Source organism: Schistocerca nitens, chromosome 8 (genome assembly GCF_023898315.1).
Source record: "Schistocerca nitens isolate TAMUIC-IGC-003100 chromosome 8, iqSchNite1.1, whole genome shotgun sequence".
Taxonomy (NCBI): Eukaryota; Metazoa; Arthropoda; class Insecta; order Orthoptera; family Acrididae; genus Schistocerca; species Schistocerca nitens.
Window position 1 is genome coordinate 86,077,243 of NC_064621.1, and position 13,656 is coordinate 86,090,898.

General features: G+C 46.6%; 1 protein-coding gene across 1 annotated transcript in view; it reads left to right on the forward strand.

Moving 5' to 3' along the window:
* The first annotated feature begins 4,047 nt into the window (after positions 1 to 4,047).
* The window catches only part of LOC126199405 (uncharacterized), a 46,025-nt gene continuing 36,416 nt past the window's right edge, over positions 4,048 to 13,656 (forward strand). Inside the window, exons 1-2 of the mRNA XM_049936324.1 lie at positions 4,048 to 4,218; positions 8,801 to 8,958. Coding sequence (XP_049792281.1) covers positions 4,048 to 4,218; positions 8,801 to 8,958 — 329 coding nt within the window. The remainder of the gene's footprint in view (positions 4,219 to 8,800; positions 8,959 to 13,656) is intronic.

The following is a 13,656-nucleotide window of genomic DNA, read 5'->3' on the forward strand; positions in this document are numbered from 1 at the left end:
ACACATGCCCATGCCCGAGGGAGGACTCGAACATCCGCCGGGACCAGCCGCACAGTCCATTACTGCAGCGCCTTAGGCCGTTCGGCCTAAATCTACAAATGCTATAAACATAGGCTTACGTGTCTTCAGCTACAACGTGTACCCAGAAAGTTCCAAGACTGTTTTTATTCGTGGCCTATGAGCGAATCGTTCACTCCGTAGCTCAGTTGTCAGCGGTGGATCCGTGTTCAAATTCTGGTATTGTCAGGCATTTTTCTTTGGTGGGAGGGCTGGAAAGGACTGTAGTCAGCCTGCTGAAACGAACTGAGGAGATAGATGTCGAGATGTAGCGGCTCCAAGGTCGATAAAGCGGACAACGGCCGAGAGAGCGGTGTGGTGAATCCATGTCCCTCCATACCGCATCGACATAACGCGGCTGGACGAGACTGACACGGCGGCCAGTCGGTCGTGATTCGGTCATCTGGGCCAGAATTCTGAGCTTTACTTGCTTTGTGTAAGTAATAACAGCTAAATTAATATCGTGGCAGCTTTTGCAAACAACAGATGTGCATGTGAGCAGGCAGTGTTAATCAGTGCCGTAGTGTGCCAACGTTGTCTTGTACAATTCGCAGTGGGGCAACACGCCTGAATCAAGTATTCAAGACATTCTCCAGAGTCTTTAGAACAAGAGGAAAGCGAGTACAACGTTTGTCGCGCACACGTAGACTCCAGAACGTAAACAGTGACGCGTTAGCGCCTGCAGCAACGTGACTGAAATGCAAAACGCGTACAAATTTTTGTGGAAGAAATTATCACGGTTGACGACGTAAACGACATTCAAACCAATATGAAGCGCGAGTTGAACAACATACAAAACTTTTCTGACGTTCCACATGGTTTGTATGATTATTCTGTGCGCTGTACTCAAATTAGGAGAGACTATACCGAACACCCCGAGCATTAAAAATCGACATTTAAACGTTCCTCCATTTTTTTATTAATTCAGTATCGAAATTTTTTGGACTGACGAGGGGGTGGGGCGTTTGTCTTTTAAGATAACCCTTAAGCAGTGCGCACACGATCAGTATTATTGACACAATAATATTGAAATATATTGCACAAAAGTGCGAGGCCAAGAACAGCAGGATAAATTGCGCAATATTTCTGTGTGGGAAACGACAATTAGAACTCTGCCTTCATAGTGGACTGAACATGTTGGCGCCCGATGATGTGGAACTCGTGCAGTCATGGACTGTGCGGCTGGTCCCGGCTGAGGTTCGAGTCCTCCCTCGGGCATGGGTGTGCGTGTTTGTACTTAGGATAATTTAGGTTAAATAGTGTGTAAGCTTAGGGACTGATGACCTTGGCAGTTAAGCCCCATAAGATTTCACACACATTTGAGCATTTGTGGAACTCGCACGTATTCTGACTGATTTGTTTGTCTTCCAAAACACAAGCAAAAGCTATGCAGAACTGGCGAAACAAGTCTGAAAAGCTGCCAGCGAATATGTCAATGGACCAGGGTTCAAATGGTTCAAACGGCTCTGAGCACTATGCGACTTAACTTCTGAGGTCATCAGTCGCCTAGAACTTAGAACTAATTAAACCTAACTAACCTAAGGACATCACACACATCCATGCCCGAGGCAGGATTCGAATCTGCGACCGTAGCAGGTGCACGGTTCCGGACTGAAGCGCCTACAACCTCTCGGCCACCGCGGAGGGCTCCATTCACGGTCACATAGAGTCTTCAACAACAACTTATTATAAGTTTTAAAAGTTAACTGCAAAATTCGCCATGTAAATATGCTGTTTTCTATGCATTCTCTACTGTAAGAACTATTGCAAAAGAAGGAAAAAATATTTATTTAATATTAATTGATAGCTTATATGACCGTGTGCTTTTGCTGTGACAAGTATTGCAAGAAATTATGAACATGTACGCTCACTGGATAGCTGACTTAATCTTGTTCGTCAACTCTTACAAATATTCTACAAATTAAATGATCTATCACTAGACCACGATCTTCAGTTTCCTTTGCTCGTGTGGAAAACGGATACCTGGCGTTTCCTGACCAATCATGAATTTCATATTTCAAAGTGCTGCATTGTGCTTTCATACGCATCTTCTAGCTCTGTTCCTGAGTTTCTGCCTTTCACTTTCTTTTCTGTTCTTTTAGAGCGAACTGAATTTCTTGCAGTCTCTGCAGAAATTGTCTTGTATTGCGCAATACCTCCCCTACACGGTACAATACATTCGTAGTATACTGAACCAGCGCCAGTATTTTTAAAATCTGCATATATCGCGCAGACCGTCAATACCATTCTCAGTCCATAAATACACCACTGGCCATTAAAATTGCTACACCACGAATATGACGTGCTACAGACGCGAAATTTAACCGACAGGAAGAAGACGTTGTTATATGCATATGATTTGCTTTTCAGAGCATTCACACAAGGTTGGCGCCGGTGGCGACACCTACAACGTGCTGACATGAGAAAAGTTTCCAACCGATTTCTCATACACAAACAGTAACTGACCGGCGTTGCCTGGTGAAACGTTGTTATGATGCCTCGTGTAAGGAGGAGAAATGCGTACCATCACGTTTCCGACAATGATAAAGGTCGGATTGTAGCCTATCGCGATTGCGGTTTATCGTATGGCGACATTGCCGCTCGCATTGGTCGAGATCCAATGACTGTTAGCAGAATGTGGAATCGGTGGGTTCAGGAGGGTAATACGGAACGCCGTGCTGGATTCCAACGGCATCGTATCACTAGCAGTCGAGATGACAGGCATCTTATTCGCATGACTGTAACGGATCGTGCAACCACGTCTCGATCCCTGAGTTAACAGATGGGGACGCTTGCAAGACAACAACCATCTGCACGAACAGTTCGACGACGTTTGCAGCAGCATGGACTGTCAACTCGGCGACCATGGCTGCGGTTACCCTTGACGCTGCATCACAGGCAGGAGCGCCTACGATGCTGTACTCAATGACGAACCTCGGTGCACGAATGGCAAAGCGTCATTATTTCGGATGAATCCAGGTTCTATTTACAGCATCATGACGGTCGCATCCGTGTTTGGCGACATCGCGGTGAACGCACATTGGAAGCGTGTATTCGTCATCGCCATACTGGTGTATCACCCGGCGTGATGGTATGGGGTGCCATTGGTTACATGTCTCTGTCACCTCTTGTTCGCTTTGACGGCACTTTGAACAGTGGACATTACATTTCAGATGTGTTGCGACCCGTGGCTCCACCCTTCATTCGATACCTGCGAATCCCTACATTTCAGCAGGATAATGCACGACTACATGTTGCAAGTCCTGTAGGGGCCTTTCTGGATACAGAAAATATTCGACTGCTGCCCTGGCCTGCACATTCTCCAGATCTGTCACCAACTGAAAATGTCTGGTCAATGGTGGCCGAGCAACTGGCTCGTCGCAATACGCCAGTCACTACTCGTGATGAACTGTGGTATCGTGTTGAAGCTGCATGGGCAGCTGTACCTGTACACGCCATCCAAGCTCTGTTTGACTCAATGCCCAGGCGTATCAAGGCCGTTATAACGGCCAGAGGTGGTTGTTCTGGGTACTGATTTCTCAGGATTATCCACCCAAACTGCGTGAAAATGTAATCACATGTCAGTTCTAGTATAATATATTTGTCCAACGAATACCCGTTTATCATCTGCATTTCTTCTTGGTGTAGCAATTTTAATGGCCAGTAGTGTATTATTGGGTAATAAATACTGAGCGTGTGCGACCCCATAGGGTATTAGCATTGTCTCGTGTGATCCTACATTTTTCCTGAATTCAAAATGGTTTCCTCCAAGGTCTAAAAAAAGGTACAGTCCTCCCGGCATGAAGACCCGATGGTACCGATCGGCCGCCGTGTCATCCTCAACCCACAATAAATCCTTGTCCAATGCGAAACTGTACTCCATCCGTAGTGACTCCAGTGTCGATGGGACATTGGAACCTAATATTTCCCAGTCGCAATCACACGTTCCTGTTAGTAATGCACTTATAGTCTGAAATCTGCCCAGGCAAGATGCATGTGGTGGCTGTGGCGGCGCTGCTGGCGGCGGCCGCGGCGGCGGCGTGTAGCGACTCTAGCCTCGGAGAACTGGCAGACCTGGAGTCGGCGAGCGACGGTGTTCGCCACCGGATACTGTCGCGCCGTCGCCGCTACCTCGTGTACCCGGAAGGCAGCTCCCTGCAGGTAGGTCCCACAGCACGCAGTTGTCCAACATACGCACCGTTCAGGCGCGGTGTTGAGCATCGTCGCCAAAAAGTATGCTTCTATCACCAGTCTCTCTAGTACAATGGTGTGCAAAACTTAAAGACGGCAGTAACTTTCGCATGGTGTGTCACAGCCAAGTAAAGTAGCTCCGTGAAACTTGGACCATACATAGGAAGAACTGCTACAGTACCCCGAGGTGATCAGAGTAATGGAACACCTCCTCATATGACGTCATACCTCCTTTTGTCCGGCGCAGTGCAGCATCTCGACGTGGCAATGATTCAACAAGTCGTTGGAAGGCCCCTGAAGAAATATTGAGCCATGCTGCCTCTACAGGCGTCCATAACTTCGAAACTGTCATCGGTGCATGATTTTGCGCTCCAACTGACATCTCGATTATGTCGATCCGGGTCGCTATACGACGTGCATTCAAGTTCTAAGGCCTCTGATTTTTTTTCTAATTAACTACTCACCCGAAATCGATGAAACTGGCGTTACTTCTCGACGTAATCACCCTGCAGACGTACACATTTTTCACAATGCCGACGCCATGATTCCATGGCAGCGGCGAAGGCTTCTTTAGGAGTCTGTTTTGACCACTGGAAAATCGCTGAGGCAATAGCAGCACGGCTGGTGAATGTGCGGCCACGGAGAGTGTCTTTCATTGTTGGAAAAAGCCAAAAGTCACTAGGAGCCAGGTCAGGTGAGTAGGGAGCATGAGGAATCACTTCAAAGCTGTTATCACGAAGAAACTGTTGCGTAACGTTAGCTCGACGTGCGGGTGCGTTGTCTTGGTGAAACAGCACACGCGCAGCCCTTCCTGGACGTTTTTGTTGCAGTGCAGGAAGGAATTTGTTCTTCAAAACATTTTCGTAGGATGCACCTGTTACCGTAGTGCCCTTTGGACGCAATGGGTAAGGATTACGCCCTCGCTGTCCCAGAACACGGACACCATCATTTTTTCAGCACTGGTGGTTACCCGAAATTTTTTTGGTGGCGGTGAATCTGTGTGCTTCCATTGAGCTGACTGGCGCTTTGTTTCTGGATTGAAAAATGGCATCTACGTCTCATCCATTGTCACAACCGACGAAAAGAAAGTCCCATTGATGCTGTCGTTGCGCGTCAACATTGCTAGGGAACATGCCACACGGGCAGCCATGTGGTCGTCCGTCAGGATTCGTGGCACCCACCTGGATGACACTTTTCGCATTTTCAGGTCGTCATGCAGGATTGTGTGCACAGAACCCACAGAAATGCCAACTCTGGAGGCGATCTGTTCAACAGTCATTCGGCGATCCCCCAAAACAATTCTCTCCACTTCCTCGATCATGTCGTCAGACCGGCTTGTGCAAGCCCGAGGTTGTTTTGGTTTGTTGTCACACGATGTTCTGCTTTCATTAAACTGTCGCACCCACGAACGCACTTTCGACACATCCATAACTCCATCAACACATGTCTCCTTCAACTGTCGATGAATTTCAATTGGTTTCACACCACGCAAATTCAGAAAACGAATGATTGCACGCTGTTCAAGTAAGGAAAACGTCGCCATTTTAAGTATTTAAAACAGTTCTCATTCTCGCCGGCGGCGGTAAAATTCCATCTGCCGTACGGTGCTGCCATCTCTGGGACGTATTGACAATGAACGCGGCCTCATTTTAAAACAATGCGCATGTTTCTATCTCTTTCCAGTCCGGAGAAAAAAAAATCGGAGGCCTTAGAACTTGAATGCACCTCGTATCATTCGGCTGAACTGTCCAGAATGATTTTCAAAGCAATCGTGAACAACTGTGGGCCGGTGACATGGAGCACTGTCGCTATAAAAACTCCGGCGTTGTTTGAGAACATGAACACCGTAAGTAGCTGCAAATGGTCTCCAAGTAGCCGAACATAACCGAAGACCCAGTCCATTCCATGTGAACACCCTCCACACCATCAAGGAACCACCCTGGGTCCATGTTTTCGTGGAGTCTGTGCCACACTCTAACAATACCGTCAGCTATTACCAACTGAAATTGGGACTCATCTGACCTGGCCACGGTTTTCCAGTCTTCTAGGGTCCAACCGTCACGGTCACGAGTCCAGGGCAGCAGGGCAGGTGCTGCAGGCGATGTCGTGGTGTTAGGAAAGGCACTCGCGTCTGTTGTCTGCTGTCGTAGCCTATTAACACCACATTTGGCATCAATGTACTATCGGGTACGTTCGTCGTACGTCCCACATTGATTTTTGCCCTTATTTCACGCAGTGTTGCTTGTCTGTTAGCACTGACAACTCTACGCGATCGCTATTTCTCTAGGTCGGTAAGTGAAGGCCGACGGACGCTGGGTGGTCCGAGGTGAGAGGTAATGCATGAAATGTGGTGTTCTCGGCACTTTACTGACACTGTGGTATTCTGAATTCCCTAACTATTTCTGCAATGAATGCCCCAAGCGTCTAGCTCCAAGTACAATTCCGCATTCAAAGTCGGTTAATTCCTGTCGAGCGGCCATAATCAAGTGGGAAAACTTTTCCACAGGCGTCACCTGAGTACAAACGAGAGCTATTGTTTTACACTTTGTGTATGCGATGCTACCGCCATCGGTATTTGTCCATATCGCTGTCTCGTGACTTTTGTTACCTCAGTGTAGAGTACAGTACAGTACGCGAGTTAACTGAAGGCGTTCACAATGAGAAGAACGGGAATAACACTTTTATTGGAAGACATCTACTATACCGAAGCCAGCACGAGTCATTATGATCCTCTGGACGTTATAAAAGACTGGACATGATTCTTAATAGGGTAAGCGATCATCACTGACAGCAGTATAAGCTTCCATGCTGGCCACAGGATTAAGAAGGGGTTCTTGTCTCCACCACCGTGGTTGACAACTGCTTGGCCGTCGTTCGTCCGTAAGAACGAACTGCAGCACTTCTCCCCAACTCCCCAACACATCCCACACGCGCTGGACGGGTTTTAAGTCGAGCGAACGGGCGAGTCAGTTCGTTTGCCGACTATAGTCTCTTTCCAAGAGCTCCCCTATTTGCATTGTTAAATGCTGTCGCGGATTCTCGTCCATAAAAGTGAATTCAGGGCCGAATGCATTCCTGAAGAGACACACCAGTCGACGGGTGTGTGTCCAGTATTCAAATGTCTGGAGGTCAGTAAGTCCATGCACCATTATACTTCTTCACACTAGGAGCACGAAAACGACAATGTTCCTGGGTGCATTGTGTGTTCACACCTCTCGCGATGTGAGGGTACGTCCGATATTGTTGAGCACCATTGTTTCAGAAATCCATCAAGGTGGAGGCATGTCACGTCAGAACAAGAGCAATGTCCGAGTTCTTTCTCATCTAGCATTACAAACGAATGAATCTCCGACAGAATGCAACACGTTTTCTATTATCTTCAATAACAACATATGAAGTGATGTGGTAGCGGAATCCTGAATTTTACTGGCAGCTATTGAACTCTTACGACCACAATGAGTATTCGGCACTGAATAGCTCAAATTTCCCAGTTTGTTGCCTACCTGTCTGACTCATGCCTTTCATGTGCTCTGCTGACTGGAAGATATTCCTTATTCGTGATTATACAATTCAGAGGACTGCAGTTTTTGTTGATGGTAAGTACTGATACGTCTTTAAAAAGCATGTGTAGTTTCAGAGTGCAACCACTGGTAAGTGGCAATGAAATTGAAACGGTGGGACCATATAACGTGGAATTTTCGTGAAGTGGTTATTGTCAGTGTCAGCATACTGAACAGAATTATTAACAGAGAAGAAAAAATGAGTTTGGGCGTGATTAACGCTAGTGTTGGGGGACGTGTGAAGACATACGTATATTCCCAACGATAAAAGCAAATAAAATAGTACGCATCAGCTGCTACAAACTAGACGTTACACAAGCTTAACAGCTAAATCAGCCTGCACAGATGTCTGTGAGGGAGCAACAAAAAAGTGTGCATTATGTAGTACAGTGAGCTACTCCCATCGTATAAATGTACCAGAGATGTAGTACTGGGCTCTGCATGGGTAATAATAACTGTTTTGCATAGTACAAGATGAAAAAATTCTAGTTTTACTAGTCGTTTCCGTGCGAAACTACGTACACAAAAAATACTGTTTCTGAACCTGCTTGTACTTATGTTAATTTGACATCTACTAGATTGTAGTAGTATTACGAAAATAATAATACTAAAATGGTTTGTTACTGATAAGGAAAGGGTTAAGCACTTGTGCAGAGCGGTATGGGCATTACTGAATTAGGAACCAGACTAGCTGGATCGATGTCGCACAAAATTTGTGGACTTAAAAGAATACGGAGCTTGTACGTTGAGCAATGTTTATGGTCTGAGCAATTGGGTCGATCACTTTTGAATCGCTCCGCAATTTTTCCTGGCTTCTGGAACTTGTACGAATCCTAGCACTATGGTTGGTACTAATAACCGAACTGGGGGCCCTCATAGTGATGCCGTTCACTTCTGTTCCAAACCACTCGTAAGACGTTTGAGCAGGACAAGTAAACTGCGTGTATGAGGTGTACAATGTCGTACAGTGGTTGCGTTCCTCTCCCCTGCAGCTGGTCTACTGTCTGACCGTGCCCACGATTGTCCCGGTGCCCTTCTTCAAGTTTGGGTGGACGCTGGGCCTGGCGTGGGAGCTGCCCAGCGACGGCAAGCAGATCGTGGAGTACAAGAAGAAGCTCCGCCAGGCGCTCCGCAAGCCCACGACCGAGCCGCCGCCCCCTCCACCGCCGGACCACCACGACCACGACCACCACGGGGACGGGTATCCGGGGTTCGACGAGTACAGCCACCACTTCGGCTACGACCACATGCACCAGGGCGAGGTGCTGATGCACCGCAGAGATCGTAGGACGCTCTACGCCAAGGCAGAAGGCGCTTTCAGCAGGTAGGTGCTCGTCCGTACTTTGAGAATACTCACGTTTCACATGAGGCACCTTAGCAAAATTTACCTGTCACTGCAGGTGGCACCAGGTGACGGAGCTACATAGAACTCCGACTGTTATCTTTGAGCTTTCACATTAGTTTATGGAACTACACTTGAGCATCTTTTAATTTGTGTAGAAAAGTTAGAAAGTTTGCTGGGTGCTTAGTGGTCGGTCACTTCTGGACACCGAGCGAAGTGGCGCAGTGGTTAGCACACTGTACTCGAGTTCGGGAGGGCAACTCTTCAAACCCGCGTCCAGCCATCCTGATTTAGATTTTTCCGTGGTTTCCCTAAATCGTTTCAGGCAAACGCCGGGACGGTTCCTTTGAAAGGGAACGGCCGACTTCCTTCCTTATCCTTGCCTAACCCGATGAGACCGATGACCACGCCGTTTGGTTCCCTCCCACAAACGAACCACCTTCTCACACATCACATGAATATTGTCGTGTATCTTTCTCCTCCTTCTCCTACAACGAATGGCTTAACCATCCCCTAAGCAATGTTTCATGAACAGATTTTTCACTAGGAAGCGGCTTGCATGAGCTGTTCAGGGTTGCTGACAGCTAAAAGGTGTTTCTCAGACCAGTATTAAAATTGGACTCTCTGAGATGGGAATCATACCACACTTCACAGACCGACTCAGGTCTTGGATTTGCCAGCCACTATCCTACCATGGCGCATGCGCAGAGCCGGTTCAAATCCTGGTCGTCTGAAAAAGTTTCATCACCAATATTTGGCTGGCAATGAGTGGAGCGATTGTACAGTAAAATTCCCGATCGATAGACTTCCACATTAATACCCTGTCTGCAGTGTATCGTTCAATGAAAGTACTGGCGCTTAACCGTTCCGCCTGCCAGGTGAAGACCCTAAGCTTGACGACCGTCTTTGTGCTACTCGACTGGAGCTGAGTACGTGCTGGCATTGGATTTCGCCCCCTCTCTATGCATCCTTCATACCAACACAACATTACAACTGCACAAGCTCTCATCACTGTCTCCCAAACTACACAGACACTTCCACATAACACAGACACTTCACGATAGGCCGCTGGAAGGCAACACAAAACCGTCACCAATTCGCTATACCAGTAATTCGGGATTCCTGAATCTGCCCACCCTCTCTCCCTTTCTAACTCAATCTCTAAATTGTCTACATGTAGCTACATAAAACAGATTTTACTGGTGCTTATGAATCTTTTGTCCATTTGATAAGTGCTTGTAACATTTGTTGTGTGAATATGTTCACTGATGCATCGTGGGACACGTAATGATCTAGATTACCTACAGTAACCAGCGAATAATTTCCTAAGGCCACTGAAAACTGCCAGAATGGAAATCCATTTGAGGGTCTTCAACAATAGTACGTATATCCCCCGACGTTATCTAGTTCCCGTGTACTGTTATAAACGCACAGAAATGCGAGCTTTATGTCTTCGATTCATATGACTAAACTTTGAATTTGCATTGGTAGTTATGGGCATTGTGGCCAACAAAGTATAGTCTGTAAACTTAAGGGCCAGCTGCGCTTGTATTCGTAGTCTCTTTTGTCCATTGGTGTGCAAATCTTAAGGACGAAATGAACTTTCGCATGATATGTCACTGCTAAGTAACATAGGTCGATGCAAGTTGGACCGTACATAAAAAGAACTGATAGAGCAGAATATAGTGCAGAAGGTAACTGAAAGAAACGCGCAATGAGACGAACAGAAATGACAGTTTTATTCAGAGACAATACGTAAGCTGAAGTCGCCACCATTTATGATGGTTCCTGAACATTGCAGAAGGCGGAACGTGATTCCTAATAGGGTGTGTGATTACCACAGACAGCAATGCACTGTCCGCAACGTGTTACCATGCTAGCCACAGGCTGGTATAGGACCTCTTGTGGCACTGCGTTATGTTCGTCCACCAGTGCAGCTGATAACTGCTGGATGGCCATTGGTGCCTGTGGACGTCCCAACGCATCTCAGACACTTCCGGTGTGATCTAAGTTGGGGGAATGGGCAGGCGAGTCCATTCACCCAATGTCCTCTCATTCCAAGATCTCCAGACGTGTGCTATTGCATGTGGTTACGCATTGTCATCCATAACAACACTGAAAAGATACACATAGCGAAGAAGCACAGTGTCAGAATAACGTTGACCAGTGTGTTCAAACATTTAGACTTCAGTCCGCCAATGCAACTTTGTGCCTCCATACACCGTAACACCTGGGCCACGAAAACTATCACGTTCGACAGTGTTCCGGAATGCATTACTTGCTCCCACCTCTCACCATATGATGGTACTTCCAGAATCACTACTCAGACCGGATCAGCTCTCGTCCGAGAAAAGGACTCGGCCCCACTCCTCGCTGGTCCTCAACCTCTGCTCGTGGTACCATGAGAAACAGTGCCTCTGATGTGCGGGTGTCAGCGGAACACACCATGCTGGTCGTCTGGTGAAGATGCTAGCAGTTGCAGTCCCTGCGGTACTGCCAAGCGCGAGACTGCATGCCTGGCGGTCCTGTTAAATGGGGTTGCAACTTCACTCGCTGTTTGGCAGTTGTTCCTTCTTGCCTGTTGCCCAATGAAGCGGTCACCTGTTGGTCTAGCTGACCATGGTCGACCACCTCCTCTGCTTCGGGAAGCACTGCCTGTGGTTCGGAAGGATCCCCATGCTGTGAGCAGTACCAAAGTTCTGGGCTACACGTCACACTTCGTCCTCCTCCCAGTTTTCCGATGATTCTTTTCCATGCGAAGTCCTCCAGATATTGTCTCCGGGCTATGTTATAATGAAGAACGCCACCACAGAACGTCGTAACGCCTTGCAAGTTGACACACACTGTCTTCTCCCGTTCCTATCCATGCCTTGTGCAGCGGGACCAGGTCCATTTGGCACTATACTCACACTGACCTCACATTGTGTGTCGTCAAGCTATCTGTACACGGGTAGAAGGCTTCTGGTAACATGCTCCCGCTCTTTCATCTATTTCGACAGATTTATTAGTATGTCATAGTACTTTATCTACCTGTTCGTTGGGAGTACACGAAAATTGATGGAAACGTTCCACGATTGCACGACATCTCTAACTAAAAGCCGCATGACCAACAAATATTTTTTCCACGAAACATTCATTGTACCGTTTTTCTTTCTTATTCTTTTTTTTGAAAACTTGTATCAGGAAGAAGACTTAAGGAACGAATGAAATCATGTGGTTCGTTCCTCTTCAAAAGCGTCTTGTTACCTGAGAGATTTTGAACGTAATAACTCCATATGAAAATAGATTTTGGACTTTTTATCGACGCAGGCTACACTGAAAGACCATAATCACATGATATTACACATCAAAAGCTGCTCATGGCATATAAAAACCGGCTTTTTGTTTCTGCGTCAAATCAAAGTTCAGGTAACAAATACCTGAGAGGAGATCAAAACATTCAAGCTTCTAGTTGTGAACCAGAAAGGTAAATCAACTTCTGGAGCGATGTCATTAAAATTTGTCAGTAGAGCCAAACAAGGGAGGAAATATTTCATTAAACGGTTTCCTTGAGCAGTTAGCAGGCACTGTTAGCTATTCCAGTGGCACAGTAAAGAGGATAAGGAGTTATTGAAAACGTACATACAAACACTACTTGTGCACAACGCCCTCAGTTCTGGATCGGCAAAAGTCTCTAAAAATCTGTCGACGTAGGCCTGCTGATGTTTTTGTGTCCGCCCACTGCCAGCTTTGGCCTCTTAACGATACAAAATCGTTGTGTGCCGTAGCTGTTATAAAGTGACTGTCATCCGTGCCGTGTAAAACTAGCAAGCACATGTGTAGTGCCAGCAACACTGCCCGCCTTAAGCATGGTTTCTTTCACCCCGCACCGCCCTCGGCAGCCCATGTGCTGAGAGTGCTTCCTCCGCTCCTTGCAGCCCCCTGAAAATTGGTATAGCGCTCTGTGAATGAGCTGTGCGCCAGAAGGCTTCAGAGGTGGAAGAAAGAGAAGAAAATTTTATACTGAACTAATATTGACGAACAGGTTGTCAGGGGACTAGCACATAAATTGTGTGTGACACAGTTTCTTTCTTTTCATAGTAAGCGTAATAGTCTGCTGTGCTACTTTTTTGTTTTATAACATTTACTACTGGCAGCGTATGACCAGACTGGTTTTACTCTGGTTGAGTCATACTCTATGCGATTATTTCTTTTCGGTATTCTGTTGCCAAACAGCTGACTTTGGACATGTACATGTGTCGAATTATATTCTCACTGTAACACTATTATCCCAAACGCAAATTTTTTCTACGGTTCCCCTTGCCGGAATTGGACATCTCCAAAGTCGTTCCAGTTTGAACTACGACACCTGCATTTGATTTCACGTATTTCTTCGATTTTCAAGACTTGCTTTTCGATTTCTGTGATTAATCAACGAACATAAGAGTATTCCTGTATAGTACAGGAATGTGACTTCAAACTGTTCACTTTTATCTGCCTCATTCAGTTATTTAAAAAAAATTCATC